Source organism: Trichomycterus rosablanca, chromosome 9, assembly GCF_030014385.1.
Source record: "Trichomycterus rosablanca isolate fTriRos1 chromosome 9, fTriRos1.hap1, whole genome shotgun sequence".
In the NCBI taxonomy this organism is placed as follows: domain Eukaryota; kingdom Metazoa; phylum Chordata; class Actinopteri; order Siluriformes; family Trichomycteridae; genus Trichomycterus; species Trichomycterus rosablanca.
Window position 1 is genome coordinate 6,037,833 of NC_085996.1, and position 24,052 is coordinate 6,061,884.

General features: G+C 42.2%; 1 protein-coding gene across 1 annotated transcript in view; it reads right to left on the reverse strand.

The window, feature by feature from the left end:
• Window positions 1-3,845: 3,845 nt before the first annotated feature.
• Window positions 3,846-24,052, reverse strand: part of pex7 (peroxisomal biogenesis factor 7) — a 31,554-nt gene continuing 11,347 nt past the window's right edge. Inside the window, exons 6-10 of the mRNA XM_063001025.1 lie at window positions 19,976-20,082; window positions 19,259-19,372; window positions 17,884-17,939; window positions 12,174-12,273; window positions 3,846-4,727 (exon numbers count right to left, since the gene is read on the reverse strand). Coding sequence (XP_062857095.1) covers window positions 4,656-4,727; window positions 12,174-12,273; window positions 17,884-17,939; window positions 19,259-19,372; window positions 19,976-20,082 — 449 coding nt within the window. The 3' untranslated portion in view covers window positions 3,846-4,655. The remainder of the gene's footprint in view (window positions 4,728-12,173; window positions 12,274-17,883; window positions 17,940-19,258; window positions 19,373-19,975; window positions 20,083-24,052) is intronic.

A 24,052-nucleotide genomic window follows, 5' to 3' on the forward strand; every position in this document is an offset into this window, starting at 1 on the left:
ATGATGATAAAAAACCAGTTCGCCACTAAAACCTCGCAGGTAAAGTTTGTCCAAAACCAATCATCAAATCCAGGTGAGGTGCACAAACGCGGGCGCATCCCAGAGTCCCGACCAGTCACGAACAGTGGGGATTTCCCTGCAGTCCTGTTACCTCATCTTACAGTGTTCCTTTCTGTAAGGGTACAGATTAAGTGTGTGTGTGTGCGCTCTCTACCCAGTGTGTAAAGTGTGTGTGTGTGTGTGTGTGTGTGTGTGCTGAACTGAACGCACTACGCACTGCGCCTTCTGCAGCACCATTTAGACTAAACAGACTGATGGATTCTTTTTGGGTAGGGAGTTGGTTCTCTTCTTTTTATTACCCAACTCTCTTGTCTCTTGTCTCTAGTTGCCCACAAGGGCGTCTCTAGCAATTTTAGACTCCCTGAAAATGTCATGCTTAATGCCTGTTGCTTTAACACAACCAGTTACACCAATATTTTTCTATTAACAGAGTTACTTTAATCTGGCTCACTTTTCTTTAGCGAGCAACACATCTGATCAGATATGATTGATAATTAGATATGATTGAAGGTGTTGATAATTACCTGTACGCATTAAAACATTAAAATAATAAATCATAATCATAAATCATATTAAAAATAAATCAACACACTTTAAATTGTTCTTTCTTTCACACAAATATGTTGCAGATCATCCAACTACTTTTATTATTAGTCTACAGTAAATCACCAGTTAACCAAATTCAGTTGACTTCAATTCAAGGGCGGCACGATCCCCAGGTGGGGCGGTCCGGGTCCTTTCTGTGTGGAGTTTGCATGTTCTCCCCGTGTCCACGTGGGATTCCTCCGGGTGCTCCGGTTTCCTCCCACAGACATGCTAGTGAGGTAAATTGGAGATACAAGGTTGGCCATGACTGTGATTGATATAACATTGTGAACTGATGAACCTTGTGTAATGAGTAACTACCGTTCCTGTAATGAATGTAACCAAAGTGTAAAACATGACGTTAAAATCCAAACAAACAAACAAACTTCAATTCAATGTGACTAGCCACACCCAGGCATGATCGGTGCCAGACCTGTTGAATCTAAACATCATCAAACAGAACCTGTCTGGCCATGTGAAGCAGGCTAAAAGGTCTCAAAAAGCAGCTCATGACGACACTTTCTAAAGATATGTCAATACAAATGACAAACCATTAAAATCTAGAAGTCAGGAAAAGGTTACATAGTCATTGCTACAGTTCTGGGACTCCAGCGAACCACAATGAGAGCCATAATTCATTATCTATTTAAAAATGTAGAAAACTTGGAACATTGGTGTACCGTCCCAGGACTTCGTCGGAACTACAGAAGGAAACTAATAGTGCAAATCACTTATATTTCAGTTTTCCACATAAGTATGTCAAAGAAAGAAATGTGGATGCAGTTTTGGTAAATGATGCCACAAAACTGAATAGATTTATATTTTGTTTTTATTTGTAATTTATGCTTAAAATTAATGTAAATGATAACATTTTCTTTAGTGTTAATTTGCTCTTCATTCTCATCCATGGCAGAGCAAGGCTCACTTCAGTGTTAAATCATTTAATCTATAGTGTTCAACAGGCTTTTCAACAAGTGGGATCGAAACGCCTCTGAGTGAAGATTAATGAAGACAAATAGCATTTATATCCATTTAAAATTAAATCCACATAAATTGTGCAATTTACCACTTTTCATACCTGAATAATTTCTGAATCAACTAAATACTCACGTCTTGGTCAGAACCCAAACGTCGCTTTAAAAGAGCTCCAAAAATGCAGAGTGCAAAGAAATGTGAACCTGTTCACCTCACTTACACGTCTTTGTACTGTGGGAGGAAACCCACACAGACATGAGGAGAACATACAAACTCCACACAGAAAGGACCCGAACCACCCCACCTGTGGATTGAACCCAGGACCTTCTTACTGTGAGGTGACAGTGCTACCCACCAAGCCACCATGCCGCCCCACCTTTGTAAATAAATAATACTTTGTCATAAAGGGGCGATTAAAGAGGTCTAAAGCCACTGTAATTAATATAACTACAGTAATTTAATAATATTACAATTATTAAATACACTGGACAGTAAGCTGTAAACTTTATGCAAGTCATCAATGAAAGCCATCGTCTCTAAAATGGAAGTTAATGTGGTTCAAATAAAATGATTTACTTTAATCTTGTTTTTAGTAGCTGAATAAAATAAAATAAATAATCTGAATAAAATGTGCAAATCAATATTTATTATATTTTATTACATGAATTAACTAAATGTATTGAAAAACTGCAAAGTAATTGCATAGCGTAAACTATTCCCGGGTACTGCAAGGGTGTTGCCAGATGGTTGCTAGGGTTTTACTGTGTGGTTGCTATGATGCTTTATAGCTTAATGCTCAGACAGAGCGTTCATGGGAATTGTTGCAGTGTTGTCAGATGGTTGCTAGGGTCAAATGGGTTGCTAAGGTACCCAAGGTTGTTGCTTTCGCCTTCCAAGTGATTACTAGGGTGTTGTTGGGTGGTTGCACCAATGTTCAACTCATTTAGAGGTTGATAGGAGGTTGCTAGGTGGTTGCTATAGTATACCAGGTGATTGTTAGGGTGTTGTTAGGTAGGTGCTATAGTATTTAGGTAATTGCCAGAGGGTACAATGTTACCGGTATGATATCACAGGTGGCTGCTAGGGTGTTACTGGTCGGTGAGGTGTTATGGTATCTAAGGTGATAGTCAGGGTGTTGCTAGTGTATTTAATGCAATCGCCTGGGTGTTTTCTGGAGGAAAAGGGTCAAGAAAGGGCAATCCTCAAAATACCAGCATAGAGAGTTATTATAGGGTTTAGATTTCCCTTTACTGGAAAATTTCATTTATTTAATTTCACTTTCATCGACCGGCTTTATCCTGGTCGGGGTCATGGCTGGTCCAGTTCCACCAGAAAACAAAACAACCCATGGGTGCAACGCAGGAATACCCTGGACAGGGCGCCAATCAATCGCAGGGCTTTGGCCACCAACCAGCACCGCCCTCCTGAACAGCCAATCACATGTGTAGAAGTCTGGCTGGTAGACGCATGGCTGAGATCAGGGTTTGCATAATAGACTGACGTGCCACCTGAGCGCATCTTTACTGAACAGACAAAAGCAAACAAATCATCAAAAACAGCATTTGTACAGACTGGAGTGGTCAGTCAGCACTTCAGAGAACATGCCAATGTTCTACTGCTCCAGAGTTCAGCAGTTAACACTTCTTATTGAACGTCGTGATTTTAGGCTTATGAGCTTCTGGAAGAGTTTTCAGACACAGTCTGGAACTCTGTAGTGAGCACTGAAACTGATGATGGACTTCATAAGGTCCACAGTTTGCTCTTTCGGTCTGAAGTTGAGCGGTTGTTGCTCCTGGATGCAGTTGAACTTCCCAATAAACAAGAAATAAATGAAGCAGGTCTGGACAGGCTGAAACATGACTTCTTGTTAAGGTGGCTGTATATGATAGCGTCTTGTTTAAACTCACTAGGGGTCACTGGAGATTCGGAATGACCCGTTGTCCCGCCAACGTGCATCCGTAGAGATTATCTGGATGTACGTTTGATGTTTTGCACCCTATGGCAAAGTGAAAAACTACAAAAAGAGGCCATTTGGCAAATGTACATGCATTTGCTCTCTCTTATTTACATGCCATGTAGGTTGCAAATCCGTAAGCAGGAGGGCGTGTAGCTTTATTTTATTATTCAAGCTGATTTGCATTCTGCAACAATCGTGCTGCAAGAAAAAGTTATTTTTCCTCGGCAAGACTGTGAGAGAACAAACAAAAAGATTTCAGGATCAGGAATTAAAGAGATGAGTTTATTTCTTTATTCACACAATCAGCACTTTCAAAATGGGACTGAATTTTATTAGCATAAAGGCACTCGGTGATTCGTTTTACAAACAGGAACAAAAACAAACACCAACAACCTGGTGCACTCTTATATGGTCAAAAGGGGCAGCACGGTGGTTTGGTGGGTAGCACTGGGTTTGGTGGGTAGCACTGTCGCCTCACTGCCTCACACCCTTCTGCTCCGGTTTCCTCCCACAGTCCAAAAAACATGCAGTGAGGTTAACTGGAGACACTAAATTGCCCTATAGGTGAATGAGTGTGTTTGTGTGTCTGCCCTGCGATGGACTGGCGCCCCGTACCAGGTGTAACTGTGTGCCTTGCGTCCATTGAAAAGCTGGGATAAGCCACTAAAATGCTTAGTAAAGAGATGACGAAGGTCTTTAATCGTCTGTTGACAGCGAGAGATTCCAGATGGGAAGCCCGTTCCACCTCCTGGGTGCTGGTACAGAGAAGAGCCATGATGCCTGTCTTCCTCGAGTTCTGATTGGTGGATCAAGACGAACTGGACTTGTGGTTTGACGGGTACGTGGTACAGAACAGGGTTCGAACAAGAACAAGTTCTATAATGTAGGTTGTGGCTTGTTCGTTTCTGGGTCTGTTGAATAGAACGCTTGGTATCTCCACCAACATGAACATAAACTGTCAGTCTAGACGTTCAGCCCATTCAGTCTGGACACGTTCGGTTTCTGATGTTCATTTATTTTGGAAAGCCGCTGCAAAGGAAGCTGAAACCTCCACTACTCCTCATTCCTCTTATAAGGGTCAGGGCTGCACGGCATCCAGACAGGCAGGGGTGTAGATTTTTACTGTCTCATCCCAGGAACAGTCCACTACCTGTAAAAAACAGTGGGAAATATTAAAAGGATTAAAAATGAATGAAACACAAAACTGTTTAATAGGCAGTGACTGAACAGTGACTGCTAGCCATGCCTAATCTTCTTAACCTTAAAATCGTTGCCAGACCTTAAAAATGCTCTTTTTTGAAATGAGATGTTCAACATGGTCAGGTGTTCAGCATTATGTATAAAGTCCTAAACTTCATGTTCTATAAAGCTTTATTAATGACCATCACTTACAGAGGAACCGATCATTGTGTACATGCACTGACCACAGAGCTGGAACTGAATAAACAGAAGAGCTTGTTGTTTCTAAGAACTGGTTTGGACATTTTTAGCTTGAAGCACATTGAGAAGTGAATTACTCTCTTCTAATCAGCTTCCACATGGACTGAGCTAATAAACCTTTTTTTAATCCTTCTTTTAGTCACAATGAATATTGGTAGTGGTTATCTTCTAGTCTGATAATTATATACAGTGTATCACAAAAGTGAGTACACCCCTCACATTTCTGCAAATATTTCATTATATCTATTCATGGGACAACACTATAGACATGAAACTTGGATATAACTTAGAGTAGTCAGTGTACAGCTTGTATAGCAGTGTAGATTTACTGTCTTCTGAAAATAACTCAACACACAGCCATTAATGTCTAAATAGCTGGCAACATAAGTGAGTACACCCCACAGTGAACATGTCCAAATTGTGCCCAAATGTGTCGTTGTCCCTCCCTGGTGTCATGTGTCAAGGTCCCAGGTGTAAATGGGGAGCAGGGCTGTTAAATTTGGTGTTTTGGGTACAATTCTCTCATACTGGCCACTGGATATTCAACATGGCACCTCATGGCAAAGAACTCTCTGAGGATGTGAGAAATAGAATTGTTGCTCTCCACAAAGATGGCCTGGGCTATAAGAAGATTGCTAACACCCTGAAACTGAGCTACAGCATGGTGGCCAAGGTCATACAGCGGTTTTCCAGGACAGGTTCCACTCGGAACAGGCTTCGCCAGGGTCGACCAAAGAAGTTGAGTCCACGTGTTCGGCGTCATATCCAGAGGTTGGCTTTAAAAAATAGACACATGAGTGCTGCCAGCATTGCTGCAGAGGTTGAAGACGTGGGAGGTCAGCCTGTCAGTGCTCAGACCATACACCGCACACTGCATCAACTTCGGTCTGCATGGTCGTCATCCCAGAAGGAAGCTGACGCACAAGAAAGCCAGCAAACAGTTTGCTGAAAACAAGTAGTCCAAGAACATGGATTACTGGAATGCCCTGTGGTCTGACGAGACCAAGATAAACTTGTTTGGCTCAGATGGTGTCCAGCATGTGTGGCGGCGCCCTGGTGAGAAGTACCAAGACAACTGTATCTTGCCTACAGTCAAGCATGGTGGTGGTAGCATCATGGTCTTGGGCTGCATGAGTGTTGCTGGCACTGGGGAGCTGCAGTTCATTGAGGGAAACATGAATTCCAACATGTACTGTGACATTCTGAAACAGAGCATGATCCCCTCCCTTCGAAAACTGGGCCTCATGGCAGTTTTCCAACAGGATAACGACCCCAAACACAACCTCCAAGATGACAACTGCCTTGCTGAGGAAGCTGAAGGTAAAGGTGATGGACTAAACCCAATTGAGCACCTGTGGCGCATCCTCAAGTGGAAGGTGGAGGAGTTCAAGGTGTCTAACATCCACCAGCTCCGTGATGTCATCATGGAGGAGTGGAAGAGGATTCCAGTAGCAACCAGTGCAGCTCTGGTGAATTCCATGCCCAGGAGGGTTAAGGCAGTGCTGGATAATAATGGTGGTCACACAAAATATTGACACTTTGGGCACAATTTGGACATGTTCACTGTGGGGTGTACTCACTTATGTTGCCAGCCATTTAGACATTAATGGCTGTGTGTTGAGTTATTTTCAGAAGACAGTAAATCTACACTGCTATACAAGCTGTACACTGACTACTCTAAGTTATATCCAAGTTTCATGTCTATAGTGTTGTCCCATGAAAAGATATAATAAAATATTTGCAGAAATGTGAGGGGTGTACTCACTTTTGTGATACACTGTATATATATATATATAAACCAAATTGTAGTGTCAGATACTAAACTTACACTTGGCTCAAGGCTGCAGCCATTAATAGGTCATTAGGTTGGACCAACTCTACTGAAATATACCAAAATACCAAAATATTCTAAACACACGAGATTAACTTAAGTTTTATTTATTTGCAATACTTTTTTACACTTTTACTACTATGGCTAATAGTTTAATGGCACAGATAAGGCATTAATGAAGTATAACCATAAACATACAAACAGGAATCTATGTGCTGTCACTCGTTTCGGTACATGAACCTCTTTTATTGCCTTTTTATGTTTTATAATGGACCTTCAAACTTCGCAACGAATTCTTTTTGTTTTAATATATATTTTGTTTATGCGTTTTCTCCCCTTTTTCTCCTTTTTAGCGCATCCAATTGCCCGATTGCGTCACACTTCCTCTCCACCAGTGCCGATCCCTGCTCTGATTGAGGAGAACGAAGCTAACCCACGCCCCCTCCGACACGTGGGCAGCAGCCGTATGCATCTTATCACCTACACTTTGACGAGTGCGGTGCAGCTCAGCGTTGTGTATGGAGAGACACCCTGAGAGCACTCTTTTTTATCTCTGTGCAGGCGCCATCAATCAGCCAGCAGAGGTCGTAATTGCACCAGTCATGGGAGAGAGAGTCTCCATCTGGCCAATCGTTGTTCATGTGGCCGCTCAGCCTCAGCCGGCAGGCATATCTGAGATTCGATACTATGTATTAGAGATCCCAGCTCTGGTTCCAGCGTGTGTTTTTACCGCTGCACCACCTGAGCGGCCTTCACAACGAATTCTTGACAGTTCAGTCGTTCTCACTGCTTTTCTTTAGGATTGGTTGGATTGCTGATCTTTTTGGACCCATGATTACACTTGTTTTCATTAAAAAAACAATAAAATACAACATTTTTGTACAAATGATGCTTATTTACACATAAGTAAATGCGCATGGGTGAAAACTGGTGCAAAGCTGCGAGAGGATTCTGTAACTGTGGTTCGTTAGGTATTTTGTTTGATTGTGGAAATGCAGGCCGAAATCCTTAACCAGGTATAAATAACCGCAGCCATGTTTCTGGAACTGGTTGCCAGATTTGTATGCATCCCACTGAATTAAGTTTCCTACGATACTTAAAACATCAAACGTATAGTGCACAGTTTCTTTAATAAACAGGAGTTATACTAAACAGCCCCTGTTTTGTCCCGTGTCCAATTCCACTCGTCTACAAAAGTTCTAAGTAAAAACAGGACAAACAACAGGAGCGTGCCAAATGAGCCACATTCAAATAGAATGGGATTAAATTTAGATGCTGTTAGTCAGATTTGTGTAGTAAAGAAATGAGCTGAGACAGATCAAATATGATTCGATCGTGTCCGACTGCTGCTGTTCTTCTCTCTCCGTCTGAGGAGGAAGGAAAGCTCATTATACCAAAGTAGAAAAAGAGAAGCGCTGCCAAAGAGCCGAACTCTAACTCATCCATTGAGGAGAAAAACGACTTCCATTAATTACTTTACCACAGAAGAAAGACTCGACGCCAGAGAGGTCAGTGCCGCAGTGAGGTGGGCGGGACACAGACGCAGGGGAACAAGGGAGACACATTAAAGGTAATGAGTCGAGTCAGTGGGTGTAACACCAGGGTGCAACTAAACGAATAGTACAGTTTTAGATTCAGTTCAAGATGCCACACACTCAGGGCTCGGTTGGTATCAAGGCTTTTGCCTCCAGCTGCAATAACGGCACGTTCAATTTTATGTATCTAGTCCCACCAATGCCAAGCTGACACTGAGCAAGGCTCCTCAGCCACAATTACTTGCATTGTATTAGGTCAAAAACACTAAGCGAAAAGCTGGCATACATCCTGTACAGAGTGGCATATAATTTGGCCACTAGTAGCTCTGCAGTGTGGCTCAGCAGTAAAGGTCTTTGGTTCAAGCCCAACATCTGCTGGATTGCCACTGTTGGGCCCCTGAGGAAGGCTCCTCACCCTCAATTGCTTGCAATGTATTAGGTCACAATTGTAAGCGCAAGTGTAAACAGGTGGGTGTGGAGTCTATCCCAAAAACAGTAAGACTGATATACATCCTATACAGGGTGCTATTCAATTTGAGCACTAGTAGCTCATCGGTTAAAAGACTGGACTAATAAACAGAAGGTCTCTGGTTCAAGCCCCACATCCACAGAACTTCCACTGTTGGGCCCCTGAGCAAGTTCTTTAAATCAGAAGTGCTTGGATTGTATTAATATTATATTTTATTATATATTATAGTGTAAACAGGTGGGTATGGAGCTTATTCCAAAAACACTAAGCGGAAGGCTGGCATACATTCTTAACAGGGTGCCATTAGATTTGGGCACTAGTAGCTCAGCGGTTATAGAACAGGACTAATAAACAGAAGGTCTCTGGTTCAAGCCCCACATCTGCCGGATTACCACTGTCTGGCCCCTGAGCAGGTTCCTGAACCCACAGGTGCCTGGATTGTATTGATATTAAATTTTATTACATATTATAGTGTAAGTAGGTGGGTATGGAGTCTATCCCAAATACACTGAGCGATAAACTGGCATATATCCTGTACAGAGTGCCATTCGACTTGGGCACTAGTAGCTCAGCAGTTATAAGACTGGACTAGTAAACAAAAAGTCTCCACAAGTGCTTGGGCTGAATTCAGTCACGACTGTAAGTCGATTGGGATTAAAGCGTCTGCTAAATCAGGGTTTTTCAAACCCTGGGTAGGGGTCACGAGGCAAAAAATTGGTCTTAGAGGAAAATAATATTAATTAAATCAACATATTTTAACATGCACAAACACGAAATAAACTTGTATGTGAAAGGCCCCCTTGTAGAGGCTTTACATTACATCTTGTAAACCACAGTGGGACCAGATTGCCACCAGCATATTTTGTGAACTGTACATTTTTAAAGATTTGTCAAATTTATACCAATATACATTCATGCAGTTCACAGTGGAACCCCGACCTACTAACTCCCTTTTCCGTGGCTTTTTTTTGGTCATCCGTCTGTATGTGTATTAAAATTGTATTGCACTTTAATTTCCACTTTAATTTCCACTCGTGAACACAATGGCTCAGTGTTTCTGCGAACATCATACTGCTCTCTGTAATCACGGCTCAGGTTAGTTGTGAAGCCTTTGAATTCTGGACCTACAAAGACAGCGAATAATGTTACTGTCGGTTCCACTGGTGGAGAGAGAGAAATGAGTGTGTCATGTTGAGTGCATGGAAGAAAAAAATCAAAGCAGAACAGGAACAGCGCAGTGCGTCTTCTGTATAATATAATACACGGACAACAATATTGGGACACCCCTTATAATATCTGAATTCATGTGTTTCAGCCACAGCAGTTGCTATGAGGTGTAAAAAAAAAAATCTATTTTTGCAGCAACAGTTTAGGGAAGGCCCTTTTCTGTTCTTGCATGACTACCTCTGTGTACAAAGCGAGATCTATAAAGACATGAAGAGAAGCTCAGTTTAAAGAAACTCCAGTGACCTGCACAGAGTCCTGACCTCAGCACACTAAACTGCTCTGGAATGAACTGGAACATCAACTGACCAACATCAGTGCCCAGCCATTAATTTCTCTTTTGACTCAATGGCCCAAATTCCCACAGACATACTCTCACGTCTTGTGAGAAGCCTTCTCAGAAGAGCGACTGTTGTTCAAGCTGAAAAGGCTGTCCAGCAAGCCAACAAGGTCATGATCAGGTGTCCAAATACTTTTGGCCATATAGTGTATAAAGTTCAGTAGTCACCACAATGCACGTGGTTCTGATTCTTCTCGGATTTGTCCAGGGTGTGTTCACCTAGTTGCCAAGCGCACTTCGGCCTCATCACGAGACCCTCAGTGTGTGTGTGTGTGTGTGTGTGTGTGTGTGTGTGTGTGTGTGTAAGCAGCTTGTTACAGGAACAATCAGAACGGCACATGTATAATCACTGATTATACCAGTTATTAGTACGTATGCAGACTCGGTTGGCGTGATGGAAACTATGATGAATGTGTCAGGACTTAATTGCTGTTTGCTTTCGATAAACAAAGTTTGTCCACAACGGAATTGACATTTGAATGTATAAAGTTAATAAAAAATCTCAATGGATCGGACTTGTTTGTCCAGCACATCCCACAGATGCTCGATTGGATTGAGATCTGGGGAATTTGGAGGCCAAGTCAACACCTCAAACACGTTGTTGTGCTCCTCAAACCGTTCCTGAAGCATTTTTGCTTTGTGGCAGGGCGCATCATCCTGCTGAAAGAGGCCACAGCCATCAGGGAATACCGTTTCCATGACAGGGTGTACATGGTCTGCAACAATGCTTAGGTAGGTGCTACGTCTCAAAGTAACATCCACATGGATGGCAGGACCCGAGGTTTCCCAGCAGAACGTTGCCTAAAGCATCACAAGGCCTCCGCCGGCTCGCCTTCTTCCCATAGTGCATCCTGGTGCCGTGTGTTCCCCAGTTCCCATTGTTGGCACTTTCGACGGTGGACAGGGGTCAGCATGGGCCTGTTGCCGGTTTACCACTGTTCCTGATAGATACTGACCACTGCAGACCGGGACACACCCCACAAGAGCTGCAGTTTTGGAGATGCGTCTAGCCGTCACAAATTGGCCCTCGTCAAACTCGCTCAGATCCTCACGCTCACCCATTTTTCCTGCTTCTAACATCAACTTTGAGGATAAAATGTTCACTTGCTGCGTAATATACCCCCCCACTAACAGGTGCCGTGATGAAGAGATAATCAGTGTTATTCATTCACCTGTCAGTGCTCATAATGTTATGCCTGGTCGGTGTACAATCAAGCTGGTAAGTAAAAACTTAATTAAATAAAGTTTCATGAAAACTGCCAAATAATAGATTCTTCTTTTATGGCATTGTACAAAATGTCCCAACCTTTAATGGGTTTGTAGTCCAAATATTCACCTGGAGAAAACAGTATGTGTGGAAAGCCATAAAGATGGTATAAATGTAAATTTAATATTTATTTTACTTTTATTACCATACTTCAGAACACCATAAATGCATCAAAAATTCATTAATAATGATTACTGAAAGGACAGGATTAGTCTGAGGGGCAGTTTTTTCTTTTACATAAGACTTTATAAAGCATCAAACTGTGTCCCAAACATTGTGACTTGGGCTCAGGTGGCAGTTTTATAAATATAATGAGCTTTGTAAATGTTTGTAATGTAAACCTGATTTATAATTTTTAAAACCATTTATGTAGTGCAAACAGGCTGAGTACATCATGATGTGTAGCTTCTGTCACATACTGGTGTGTGATCTACGACTCGTGCTTTATTTTACTGCACCGTCACATGGAGTTTTTTTATTGTACATTTACCTGGTTGGGGACGTGCAGGTTGAAATCCAGGCCGCACACGAACTCGGAGTGGTGTTCCATGGTGTCGAGCAGCGGCTGGCTCCTGGAGAAATCCCAGAACCTGCAGACGCGGAGGCAATCACGTTAATTGAGTGGCCGTTTTTCTTTCTCTCTGACGGGCTGAGTGGCTGACGCAGCCCTGGCTCATCGTGCCCGGCCTCATCCGTACGGCAAATACGATTAAAAGGGCTCTTTAAAACGTTAGGTGAGCATTAATAGGTGCGGCGGCTGTAGAATTCAATTTAACTTATTACTTGTGCACTGATGCTGCGGTGGTCCATGAAGGATGAATATTTATGAAAAGCTGCTGGTATGAATTACAGAAAGTAATAAATCCAGGATGAGGGTTTATTACACAATACTGCACTTACTAACCATATTGGTTAGATAAACAGTAAAAATGATGTGTGATCAGCCACAACATTAAAACCACCTCTTTGTTTCTACACTCACTGTCCATTTTATCAGCTCTACTTACCATATAGAAGCACTTTGTAGTTCTACAATTACTGACTGTAGTCCATCTGTTTCTCAACATGCTTCGTTAGCCCCCTTTCACCCTGTTCTTCAATGGTCAGGACCTCCACAGGACCACCACAGAGCAGGTATTATTTAGGTGGTGGATCATTCTCAGCACTGCAGTGACACTGACATGGTGGTGGTGTGTTAGTGTGTGTTGTGCTGGTATGAATAGATAAGACACAGCAGCGCTGATGGAATTTTAAACACCTCACTGTCCCTGCTGGACTAAGAATAGTCCACCAACCACAAATATATCCAGCCAACAGCGCCCCGTGGGCAGCGTCCTGTGACCACTGATGAAGATCTAGTAGATGAGCGACTCAAACAGCAGCAATAGATGAGCGATCGTCTCTGACTTTACATCTACAAGGTGGATTAACTAGGTAGGGGTGTCTAATAGAGTGGACAGTGAGTGGACATGGTATTTAAAAACTCCAGCAGCGCTGCTGTGTCTGATCCATACATACCAGCACAACACACACTAACACACCACCACCATGTCAGTGTCACTGCAGTGCTGAGAATGATCCACCACCTAAATAATACCTGCTCTGTGGGGGTCCTGTGGGGGTCCTGACCATTGAAGAACAGGGTGAAAGGGGGGTAACAAAGCATGTAGAGAAACAGATGGACTACAGTCAGTAATTGCAGAACTACAAAGTGCTTCTATATGGTTAGTGGAGCTGATAAAATATACAGTGAGTGTAGAAACAAGGAGGTGGTTTTAATGTTATGGCTGATCGGTGTATATATAATAATAACAATAAGAAATAAAAACACGGGGCCAAAGGAGACGTCGAATACAGGACAACGATCTTTTTGGCTGCAACCATACAATCCTCTTTAATATAAATGGATTGATATTGATTTGGTAATATGAAAGAACCCTTACAAACACGAGTCACATGACTGGAAAAATGGGAAAGCCTTACTGGTATACAATACGGCTGAGAACACAGAAGAACTAATATCCGGTCCTAATTAACCAGTCAATAATGCGAGGCAATACAGAATTCAGCCAGTCCTATATAAACAGGTCAGTTTGTGTTACTGAGCCGGTCAGTTACTGGTACTTCGGGCGGTTATTGTGACAGGAATAGATTGTGTTATCTCTGGTAAATATGAAGAGCTCCTGCCCTTAAAAGAGGCCAGATCGGAAAGCGGGTGAGCAAACAGTGCGGTATGGGCGACAGCAGGTGCCTCTCACGCTTTTGTGCACGTCATCCTTCACAAATAAACCCGGCCAGGTCAAACAAACTCTCTGTACAGTAAGAAACAAAAGACTTTTATACGTAAATATAAATATTAATGCATGGATTTATCATTATTGGCTGAACGAGGTCAGTAAAACCTGGCAAAGATTTTTTTTCCGTAATTAGTATTCTGCAGCACGAGGAAGAGAACAGTGACGTGAGTTTGTCTATTGGTAACATCGGCTTCAATTCAAATGTTTCCCAAATTCATTTCACACATCCGCATCCATTCATCGTCTGTTTTACCACCACTTTATCCCGGTCAGGGACGTGGGGGGTCTGATTTATTGGGCGAAAGGTAGAAAAACCACTAGAAAAGTCACCAGTCCATCACGGACACACACACAGTTACACTTAAGGCAATTTATTAGTTTTAATTTAGTAGCCCGACTGCCTGTCTTTGGACTGAAGCACCAGGAGGAAACCCATGTGGACACAAGGAAGCACCCCGGCTGTCCGGCCGGAGAATAGAACCCAGACCCTTCTTGCTGTGAGGCAACTGCGCCACAGGTCATCTCACATCCACATCCATCGTAAGAAAATACCACAAATAATGCATTACATTCATTTAGATTTATCCTGGTAGACCTTAAACGTGACTGTTGAGGACCATCTTAGAACTAGGAGAGATTTCTCAAGCAAAAGAAGCTAATAAAAAAATCTGAAATATGCATATCTGAATACAGAAAACATTTGCAAACTATGATAATTGTTAAGACACATTGTGCACATGCCACATAACTATTTTTTTAAAACAATTTTTAAGCAACTGTGAGCTGACAGAATGTTTGAATCCACTCGTAAGACGCATGTACACCATTAAAATCTTGGTACTCTCAAGGTACATTTAAGTTTGATGAGATTTGCTTGGTCACAGTTATACATACATCAACTTGATTTGGTGCTGTCCATCCAAAAAACCAAGGGTGACAGTATAGAATCCAAGCAATTTTGGGTTAAAGGCCTTGCTCAAGGGCCCAACAGTGGCAACCTGGCAGTGGTGAGGCTTGAACTGGCAACCCTTCTGATTACTGGACCAGTACCTTAACCACTAGGCTACAGCTGAGTTCCTCATCGTTATACCAAATGTATATAATGTCAATTGGTTTCATTACTGGTAGTACAAGGCATGACAAGGCATCCAAGTTAATTTGCAGGCTGTATAGTTTGGCCATGTGCATGTTTACTGAATACACATTATTGAAACGACAGACGTGGCTCTGAGGTTACGGTACCACTATAGGGTCCTGAGCAAGGCCCTAACCCTCAATTGCTTGCAGGGGCGGCACGGTGGCTAAGTGGGTAGCCCTGTCGCCTCACAGCAAGTAGGTCCTGGGTTCGATCCCCAGGTGGGGTGGTCCGGGTCCTTTCTGTGTGGAGTTTGCATGTTCTCCCCGTGTCCGTGTGGGTTTCCTGCGGGTGCTCCGGTTTCCTTCCACAGTCCAAAGACATGCAAGTGAGGTGAACTGGAGACACTAAATTGTCCAAAACTATCGTTTCTGTCATGAATGTAACCAAAGAGTTCTGGAAATGGTGGGGCTTGAACAGACAACCTTCTGATAACCAACAGTCTACCGCTGCCCTAATTCAGTCCCAATTGTCTCTTAAGTGTAAACATTAATGAAACGATCATACCCGTCCAGCCGGTTTGGTCAGTGAGGAACAGGCGCACTCACCTGCTGCACGACCCCTACAGCAACAATTACTGCACAATGACCGAATTATGTTCCTTTAAAAGGCCTGTCAGGGCAACAGATGAGTCTGCAACGACCAGGCTGCCCAGAGTTTACCGAGCCATCCAGCCGGGTTTCCAGACACCGGTTAATCTTACGCTCAGACTCACTTACACAGTGGGTAAAGACTTTCCATTTCAAATGCTTCTGAATGAACCTTCGTCGAGGGAAAATCGGTAAGTGTTTGCTTCAGGTCTGCGATGTGGCCTCGTTAAGGCTCGGACAATAAAGACGAAGAATCGCTGAATGATTATTCAACTGAACCTTTTAACCTTTAATGTGAAGTGATTTAACTAAAGAAGCATTTTGAATACAGTTTATTTTCTGTACTTTACATACCAACTAGTACTATTTACTTCTGGGGTAGCACCAAATGACTGTCTGGAAAACGGTTACTGTCTATTTACACTGGGACTGAACTGGGGCCAGAGCAGTTTAAAAAATGAGGTACAAATCAAATCAGGCACTATCCGATAATCATCCAGAGAATCCCTCAGATGTGAATGAATTCAAACATTTGGGGTGATTTTGCTCATGCACTATTGTCCAGATTATATTCTATGTATATATATTTTTTTCTATTTTATTTATGCTTTTTTTCTCTCATTTTCTCCCAATTTAGTGTAGTTAATCTGTCTTACGCTGCTGGTGGATCCCTGATTGCAGTCGAGGTGGGTATACTGCTGCTCACGCCTCCTCCAACCCGCGCGCAGCCCTCAGCGGAACCCTTTTTCACTCAAACATTCTGCACAGGCACCTCTCTATCTGCCAATCAGGGTCCTTACACAGCATTTGAAGACCCCACCCACATAGTCCGGTGATCCTGCTGCAGGCACTGCCAATTATGCCCGCTAGATGGCGCCCAGCCGACCTGTGGCAATGCCGAGTTTTAAACCGAGGAGTTCAGGATCTCGGCGCTGGTGTGCTAGCGGAATAACCCGCTGCGCCACCTGGGCGCCCAATATTCTATATTTTATCAATCTATATATTATTATTATCTGTATATTACTACTATTATACTCATATATCTGATATATTTTTTATATTTAGTACATTCGCTACACAATACCTATGTTATTGGTATTTGTATTAGTTCTTTTTTGGCTTGTTCATCTACAGGAAACCAATAATTTCCCTCTGGATAAATAAAGTATCTATCTATCTATCTATCTATCTATCTATCTATCTATCTATCTATCTATCTAATAATAATAATGCTTTAATAATAATAATCAAGTAATTTTATGCATTATATTTCTTTTCTATTGCATTAAATTTGTCTTGTTTGTTTTTATTCTTGCACTTTAAAGCTGCATTGTAAGCACATAAAATGTTCTATATAAATATAAATGCTAAACAAATCTAAAGCATTACAAGCAACACTTCAAAAATAACAGACCATAAACAAGATTATTTATCTTAATTCAAAAGCAGTGAACTGGGCTAGTGATGCCCAACTACTACAGGGCAGGTCACAGAAGTGATTTGTGATCACACCCGAGGTCTGGGAAGCTAAAATGCGGTGGTGCGCTGTGGTCGAGGGGTCAGTAACGCCTCCCTGAGCCTTTAAGGTGCTTCATTTCACACCAGTGCGTTCTGAACCCAGCGGTGCTCTTAAACACAACTGATGGTCCTCGACAAAAGCACATAAAGCAGTCTAGAAAATGTCAGTTGTGTTTCACGGCTCGACTGAAAAATAAACAGCTCGTCTATCTTGTCAGTGCAGGACCTCCTGCTTTACCACACTCGGTGATATGCAGGCGCTCGGTATAACATACCGTCGCTGATTCATCGTCTTATCAAGCAAACGTCAAAAAACAGAATTAAATAACTCTGGATGATTCGAAATGTGAACGGACGTGAGGAAATGGTCTGAGAAAGCAGCGCACACTGTACACCTGATGGATCGGATCTTGTTTGCATATGAAAATGTCTTTTCTATTTTTTTTAAACGGGTGCATTCACGATCTTTTTAATTCATTGTGGGTGGATAAAGTGCTTTTTGTTTGAGTAGAAAGAAAAGAACGCCTGTGAATCAAAAGCTGTGCAGGAAAGACAAAACGGAGCAAATATAAAGTAGAACCTGCAGCACAAAGCATGATATATTTAGATAGAGCATCTAAACTGTTAGGAATAATAGATGCTGTTTAATATGTGTCTTACCTGACTGTAAAATCATAGGAGCATGAAGCCAGCAGCGTCTTGTAAAACGGGGAGAACTATAAAAGACGAGAGAAGAAATTCATTTCATGGCTGTCAGGAAGAATGACTGTTTATGGACCACATCCATTTTTTTCCCCCTCGGCTGCTCCAGTGTTTGGTCTGCATACCTGATTTGGCAACTGATGCCCTTTCTAATGCTTCCATCCTCGTTTTATTCGGGCTTGGGACCGGCACTGGAAGCGCACTGACAAGTGCATCTCCTGATGACTAGTTAGGCTGTTTGGTTGCCCCCAAACTCCATACAGGACACAGATAATCTTGACTGGCTGATAGCTCTCAGTGTTAGTGGGCTAGTGAGATTTACCGCTGCACCACCCTGAATATTATTATTATTATTATTATTATTTATTAGGATTTTAATGTTACACACTTTGGTTACATTCATGACATAAATGGTAGTCACTCACCACACAAGACTCATCAGTTTTAATGTCAAACACAGTCATGGACAATTTTGTATCTCCAATTTACTTGCACGACTTTGGACTGTGGGAGGAAACCAGAACTCCCGGAGCAAACCCACGCAGACACGGGGAGAACATGCAAACTCCACATAGAAAGGACCCGGATCGCCCCACCTGGGGATCAAACCCAGGACTTTCTTGCTGTTAAGCGACAGTGCTACTCACCGAGCCACGGTGCCACCCACCAACCTGAATATGGACAATCGAGTCCACTTGCTAGATGTACGGAGGCGACAAGGTAAAATGTGTATCTGTGCAATCGGCGACTATTATCTGTGATCTGGCAGGAACATTTATTTCACTAAAGCTGTAGCTCATCATAAAACTTGTGCCTGAACTCCCTACTAACTGTGTTGTGCTTGATGCACAAAGGTAAACATCTGTGAAATGGTACAAGTGGTTAACCATTTATACACACACACACACACACACACACACACACACACACACACACACACACACACACACCCCTAGTAATTATTGAATTCATGTGTTGCCACAACAGTTGCTAAGACGTTTAAGAAATCATTTAAATAAAGAAAATGATAAGCTTCCGGCTTTGAAGCAACAATTTAGGGAAGGTCCCTTCCTGCTCCTATTACTGTGCCCCTGTGCACTAGGACAAGAAAAGCTCAGTTTAAAGAAACTCCAGTGTCCTGCACAGAGCCCTGACCTTAGCCCCACTCAACAGCTCTGGAATGAGCTGGAACATCCATACAAACGTTCTTTTGAACTAAATGGGCACAAATTCCCACAGACATACTTCACAAAGATCACACAGAGGTCACTCTGTTTTAAAACCATTTGATTTTGAATTGGGATGTCCGCATAACACGACTGGTTGAACCTACCTTCACCCGGCGGACGGCGTAGGTGTGGCCCAGCATGTGAGCCACAGGCTGCCGGACGCTCCGCAGATCCCACACACACAAGCTGCAGTCGACAGCTCCAGTCACCAGCACGTTCTGAAACACGTCCGGGGAAAAGAAGTGAGACGGACACCGACAATAAGTCAGTCAAACACAATCTCATTCTATTGGAACCAGGGCTCGACAGGCTGAGTAATTCACTCACATTAGTGCTTTAAAAAGACCAGAGAAAATAAGAAGAACAAACACTATCACCCACGCAGACGAGCAAAGTTTAAATCTAGTTTTAATCCTGTACTCAAGTTTTTTACCTCGAAAAATCATGCACTAGGTGGATTGGCTGTCAAACACAGTCATGGACAATTTTGTATCTCCAATACATCTCACTTGCTCGTCTTTGAACTGTGGGAGGAAACCGGAGCTCCCGGAGGAAACCCACACAGACAAGGGGAGAACATGCAAACGCCACACAGAAAGGACCCGGACCGTTTCACCTGGGAATCGAACCCAGGACCTTCTTGCTGTGAGGCGACAGTGCTACCCACCCAAGTCACCCAAGTGTGACTGAATGAATGACAGAGTCAATCTCTGTTTCACTTTTGTGACTTAAACATTAATTGATAATTAGAACCTGTATTCTGTTGAATGAATCAAATTTGCAATTAATAAAATGAAGAAAAATGTCATAAATTAAGTTACCTGGTCATATTTGGACCAATCACAGCTGAGGATCTCACCCTTGTGTGCTGGGATAGCCAATCGACATGATCCTGCTTTCACATCCCAAACACGCAGTGTCCCATCACCTGAAACACAACCATTAATCCAAATGTTATTCTTTTTCAAGTTTTTATTACCTTGTAATTTTACCATTTTATAGATATTCAAATACGGTCAAAGTCTTACTTTTAAATACACTGTCATGTCATACATGTGCATTGAGATTTTAATGATTTCAGCAACAGTTTTTTTCTGTGACTGGAAAACTGAAACACACTTGTTCATAAACTTTTATAGTTTTGAGGTTTTTTATGAGTTGACTGCAAACGTTGGTAAGAAAACTCGGCCATCACCTTATGCTAATAAAAACATTTATTTATGATCACATGTTGACAATGAACCACCAAAGAAAAAACAGGTTAGTTTAGGTAGTTTTAAAGCAAAGACTTTATATGTGTGGCAGCCTTTAAAGAGCTTAAGAGGATCTACCATGAAGAATGGTATAAACTGCCCAAATCCAGGTTTTAAGATGTAATTGCTTTAGGGATGTAACGATGCACCACAAGACAGTTAAAAATCGATTTACATGTGTAACGATTCAAATCGGTTTACATGTATAATGAATCGATATTCACTTTAAACAGCAGAGGGTGCTGGCGCTATTCACCTCGCCTGGTTGCCAGATTCGGAATTTTCCAGACAAATGTGAGGATACTTTCTTTATTTGTATTATTCATTTATTTATTTAATGTGGGATTTATTTCATTTCAGTTTTTTTTATACAAAAAGGAAAAATGTGCAGCATTGTTTTGCATAGTTTGTACCTACCTCAGAAATAAAAGGGCGTTCATTATTTAGATAAATGAAAGATAAGCACAAATACAGTATTTTATTTTTTTAAAGAGAAATAATAAAAGGAAACTTTGTCATAATTTGCCTTCAATTTCATTTTGTTTAAAAACCAGGGAAAAATCGTATCGTGAACTCAGTATCGTGAATCGCATCGCATGGGTAGAGTGTATCGTTACATCCCTAAATTGTCCCTAAAGTTGTTTATACAAAGTACTGAATACAGGGTCTGAATGCTTTTGTAAGTACAAGATCAGTTTTTGCTTTTTATTGAGTTTATTAAAAAACTTTCAAGGCATGATTTTACTTTCGTACTTTTCGTCGTTATGAACGATTAATTATAGAACGAAAATAGCGATATTGATTCAAAATCAAATCCACAACACTATAAAGTGAGTGAAAATACAATGAATACAATATGAATACAAGGCACTCATTTGGTTGTTGTCCATTTTACCACCACTATATCCTGGTCAGGGTCTTGGTGAGTCCAATTCAGTGGGCAGAAGGCCGGAAACACTGCAAAGAGGTTGTCAGTCTATCACAGGGCAAACACACACATACCTAGGATGATTTTAGTATCACCAGTTGACCTGACTGCATGTCTTTGGACTGTGGAAGAAAACCCATACAGACACGGGGAGAACATGCAAACTCCACACAGAAAGGACCCGGACCGCTCCACCTAGGAATCAAATCCAGGACCTTATTGCTCTGAGGCGACAGCTCTGCCGAAATCACCATGTGTATGTTTAAAAAAACAACTACAACTCTGTAAATGTGTCCAAATAATTTACTCACAGCATAACAAACAGTTGCAGACATTATAAAATAAATAAATAAATAAATAAATAAATAAATAAATGTGTACGTAACGTTCTGACTCTGAGATTTCAGTACAGATTTTAGTACATCTGATACTTCAATTAGAGGTTTTTTGTTCTTTCAGCATTTAAATACAGTACAGTGTAAAATCAGCAGAAGGACGTCCTGCCAGCTTTGCTTGCAGTTTTAAGCTGCTGTAGCAGCGCGCACACACACACACACACACACTTATATGCCAACCATCCCCAAATCGTACAGTGGAACGATTTCAGTCCTATCTGTAGAATCATGTGATCCATGACATTCATTTCAAGGGCGCTTGATCAAGAATGGATGTGGAGCAGCCTGCCAAGACGATGCGTCATTGATTCAGAATGTACCAGCCAGGACCATCTACGCTGAATTTAAACAAGGGACTTCCTCCTCCCTCTCTCTGTCGGGAAGATGCTCATCGACCTTCTCACTACTCGCTCTTTCTCAAAAAAAAGAAGGGATTTCCTCCTGCGGATCTGTCAATCAGAAGTGAATTTATCGTGCTTTACTCAGCAGTAAGAATCTTGAATTGGCCATAAATCGTCTGGCACGTGGATCCGTGCAGACCTGCAACATCAGCAGCATTAAAACATCGGGCCAGAAGAAAACCCACATCATTCTAGTGGCATCGATTGGCTTAGTGAACAGACCCTCCAGTTAAAAACTTCATGCTGCATAAATAAATCGCTGAAGCACTTTATGTAATTATGTGAACGGTACAGAACAGCCGAGTAACGATTCTCCATATTTATGATGTAGCTGCACAGATTCAATACGGCGTGAATCAGGAGGTGATGGATCTGAGTGTGTTTGTATTAGGAGGTCAGTGCCCATCAGTGCCAGTGCAGTAAGCTTCTGCTCCTCTTGCCGACAGCGATGAAGGCATAGCCTTTGTGAATGTTAGGCTATTACTCAGTCTACACCTTCTTCTATGGGATTATAACTAACAGGCACGGTGAGGCCTCGGCATCCATCAGTCCAAATGAAGTAAAGCCAATGTTGCTCCAGATGCCAGGAAAAGAAGTATAGCCATTAGAGGGATGGCCTGTGCCCCTCAGCCAAGAGATTCAGTGCCAGTTTCTTTCATTCTTCTATTTTGATCAGGAAAACAAAGTGGCCTTTAAAATGTCTTAATCATTGCAATATGATACACAATTTTGATAAAAAGTATGTGTACCTCCCCTCTAATTATTAAACGCTTCAGCAGGTGTATTTTTTATTCGGCTGCTCCTGTATTTATCATTTTGGTCCACATACCCAATATGGCACAGTTTCTATGCCGGATGCCCTCCCCGATGCAACCCTCCTTATGTTGATCCGGGCTTGGGACCGGCACTGAAGTGCACCGGCAATGGAGAGACCTCCCCCACCTCCAGGCATAGCCAATCATCTGTATACAGACACCCGACTGGCCGTCACTACTGAGATCTCAGTTTGTTTGTTTGTTTATTAGGATTTTAACATGTTTTACACTTTGGTTACATTCATGACAGGAACGGTAGTTTCTCATTACACAAGATTCATTAGTTCACAAGTTTATATCGAACATAGTCATGGTCAATTAAGTATCTCCAGTTCACCTCACTTGCACGTCTTTTGACTGTGGGAGGAAACCGGAGCACCCGGAGTAAACCCACGCAGACATGGGGAGAACATGCAAACTCCACACAGAAAGGACCCGGACCGCCCTGGGGATCGAACCCAGGACCTTCTTGCTGTGAGGCGACAGTGCTACCCACTTAGCCACGGTGCCGCCCGCTGAGATCTCAGTCATAAGGAGCTGGCGTATTTTACTGCTCTGCCGCCTGAGTGCCCAGCAAGAGGTGAATAAAATCAGTTACATAAAAGAAATTATACGCTTCAAATATGAGCAAAAAGTTTCAGGTCCATAAAGACACAGTTTAATGAGTTTGTGTGTGAAAGAACTTCAGTGATCTGTGCAGTGCCCTAGTCTCAACCCCATTAAAAACCTTTGGAAGAAACTGGAACGTTCATTTTTGTCTTTAAATGAACGGGCACACGCTGCCACCGTCACACTCCAAAATCTTGTCAAATACCTTATTCAAAAAGTGGTGACTGTTCTGGCCCCAAAGCAGGAGCAAGCAGGAATATTGATTTATTTTATTTAGTTTAATAGGATTTTGACATGTTTTACGCACTTTGTGTCCATTCTTGACAGGACAAGATTCATCAGTTCAAGTTTTTAACGCTCTATATAGCCATCGCCAGTTCACCTCACTTGCACGTCTTTGGACTGTGGGAGGAAACCGGAGCTCCCGGAGGAAACCCAGACAGACACGGGAGAACATGCAACACCAGCTGGGAATCAAACCGACATGTATTTTTTTA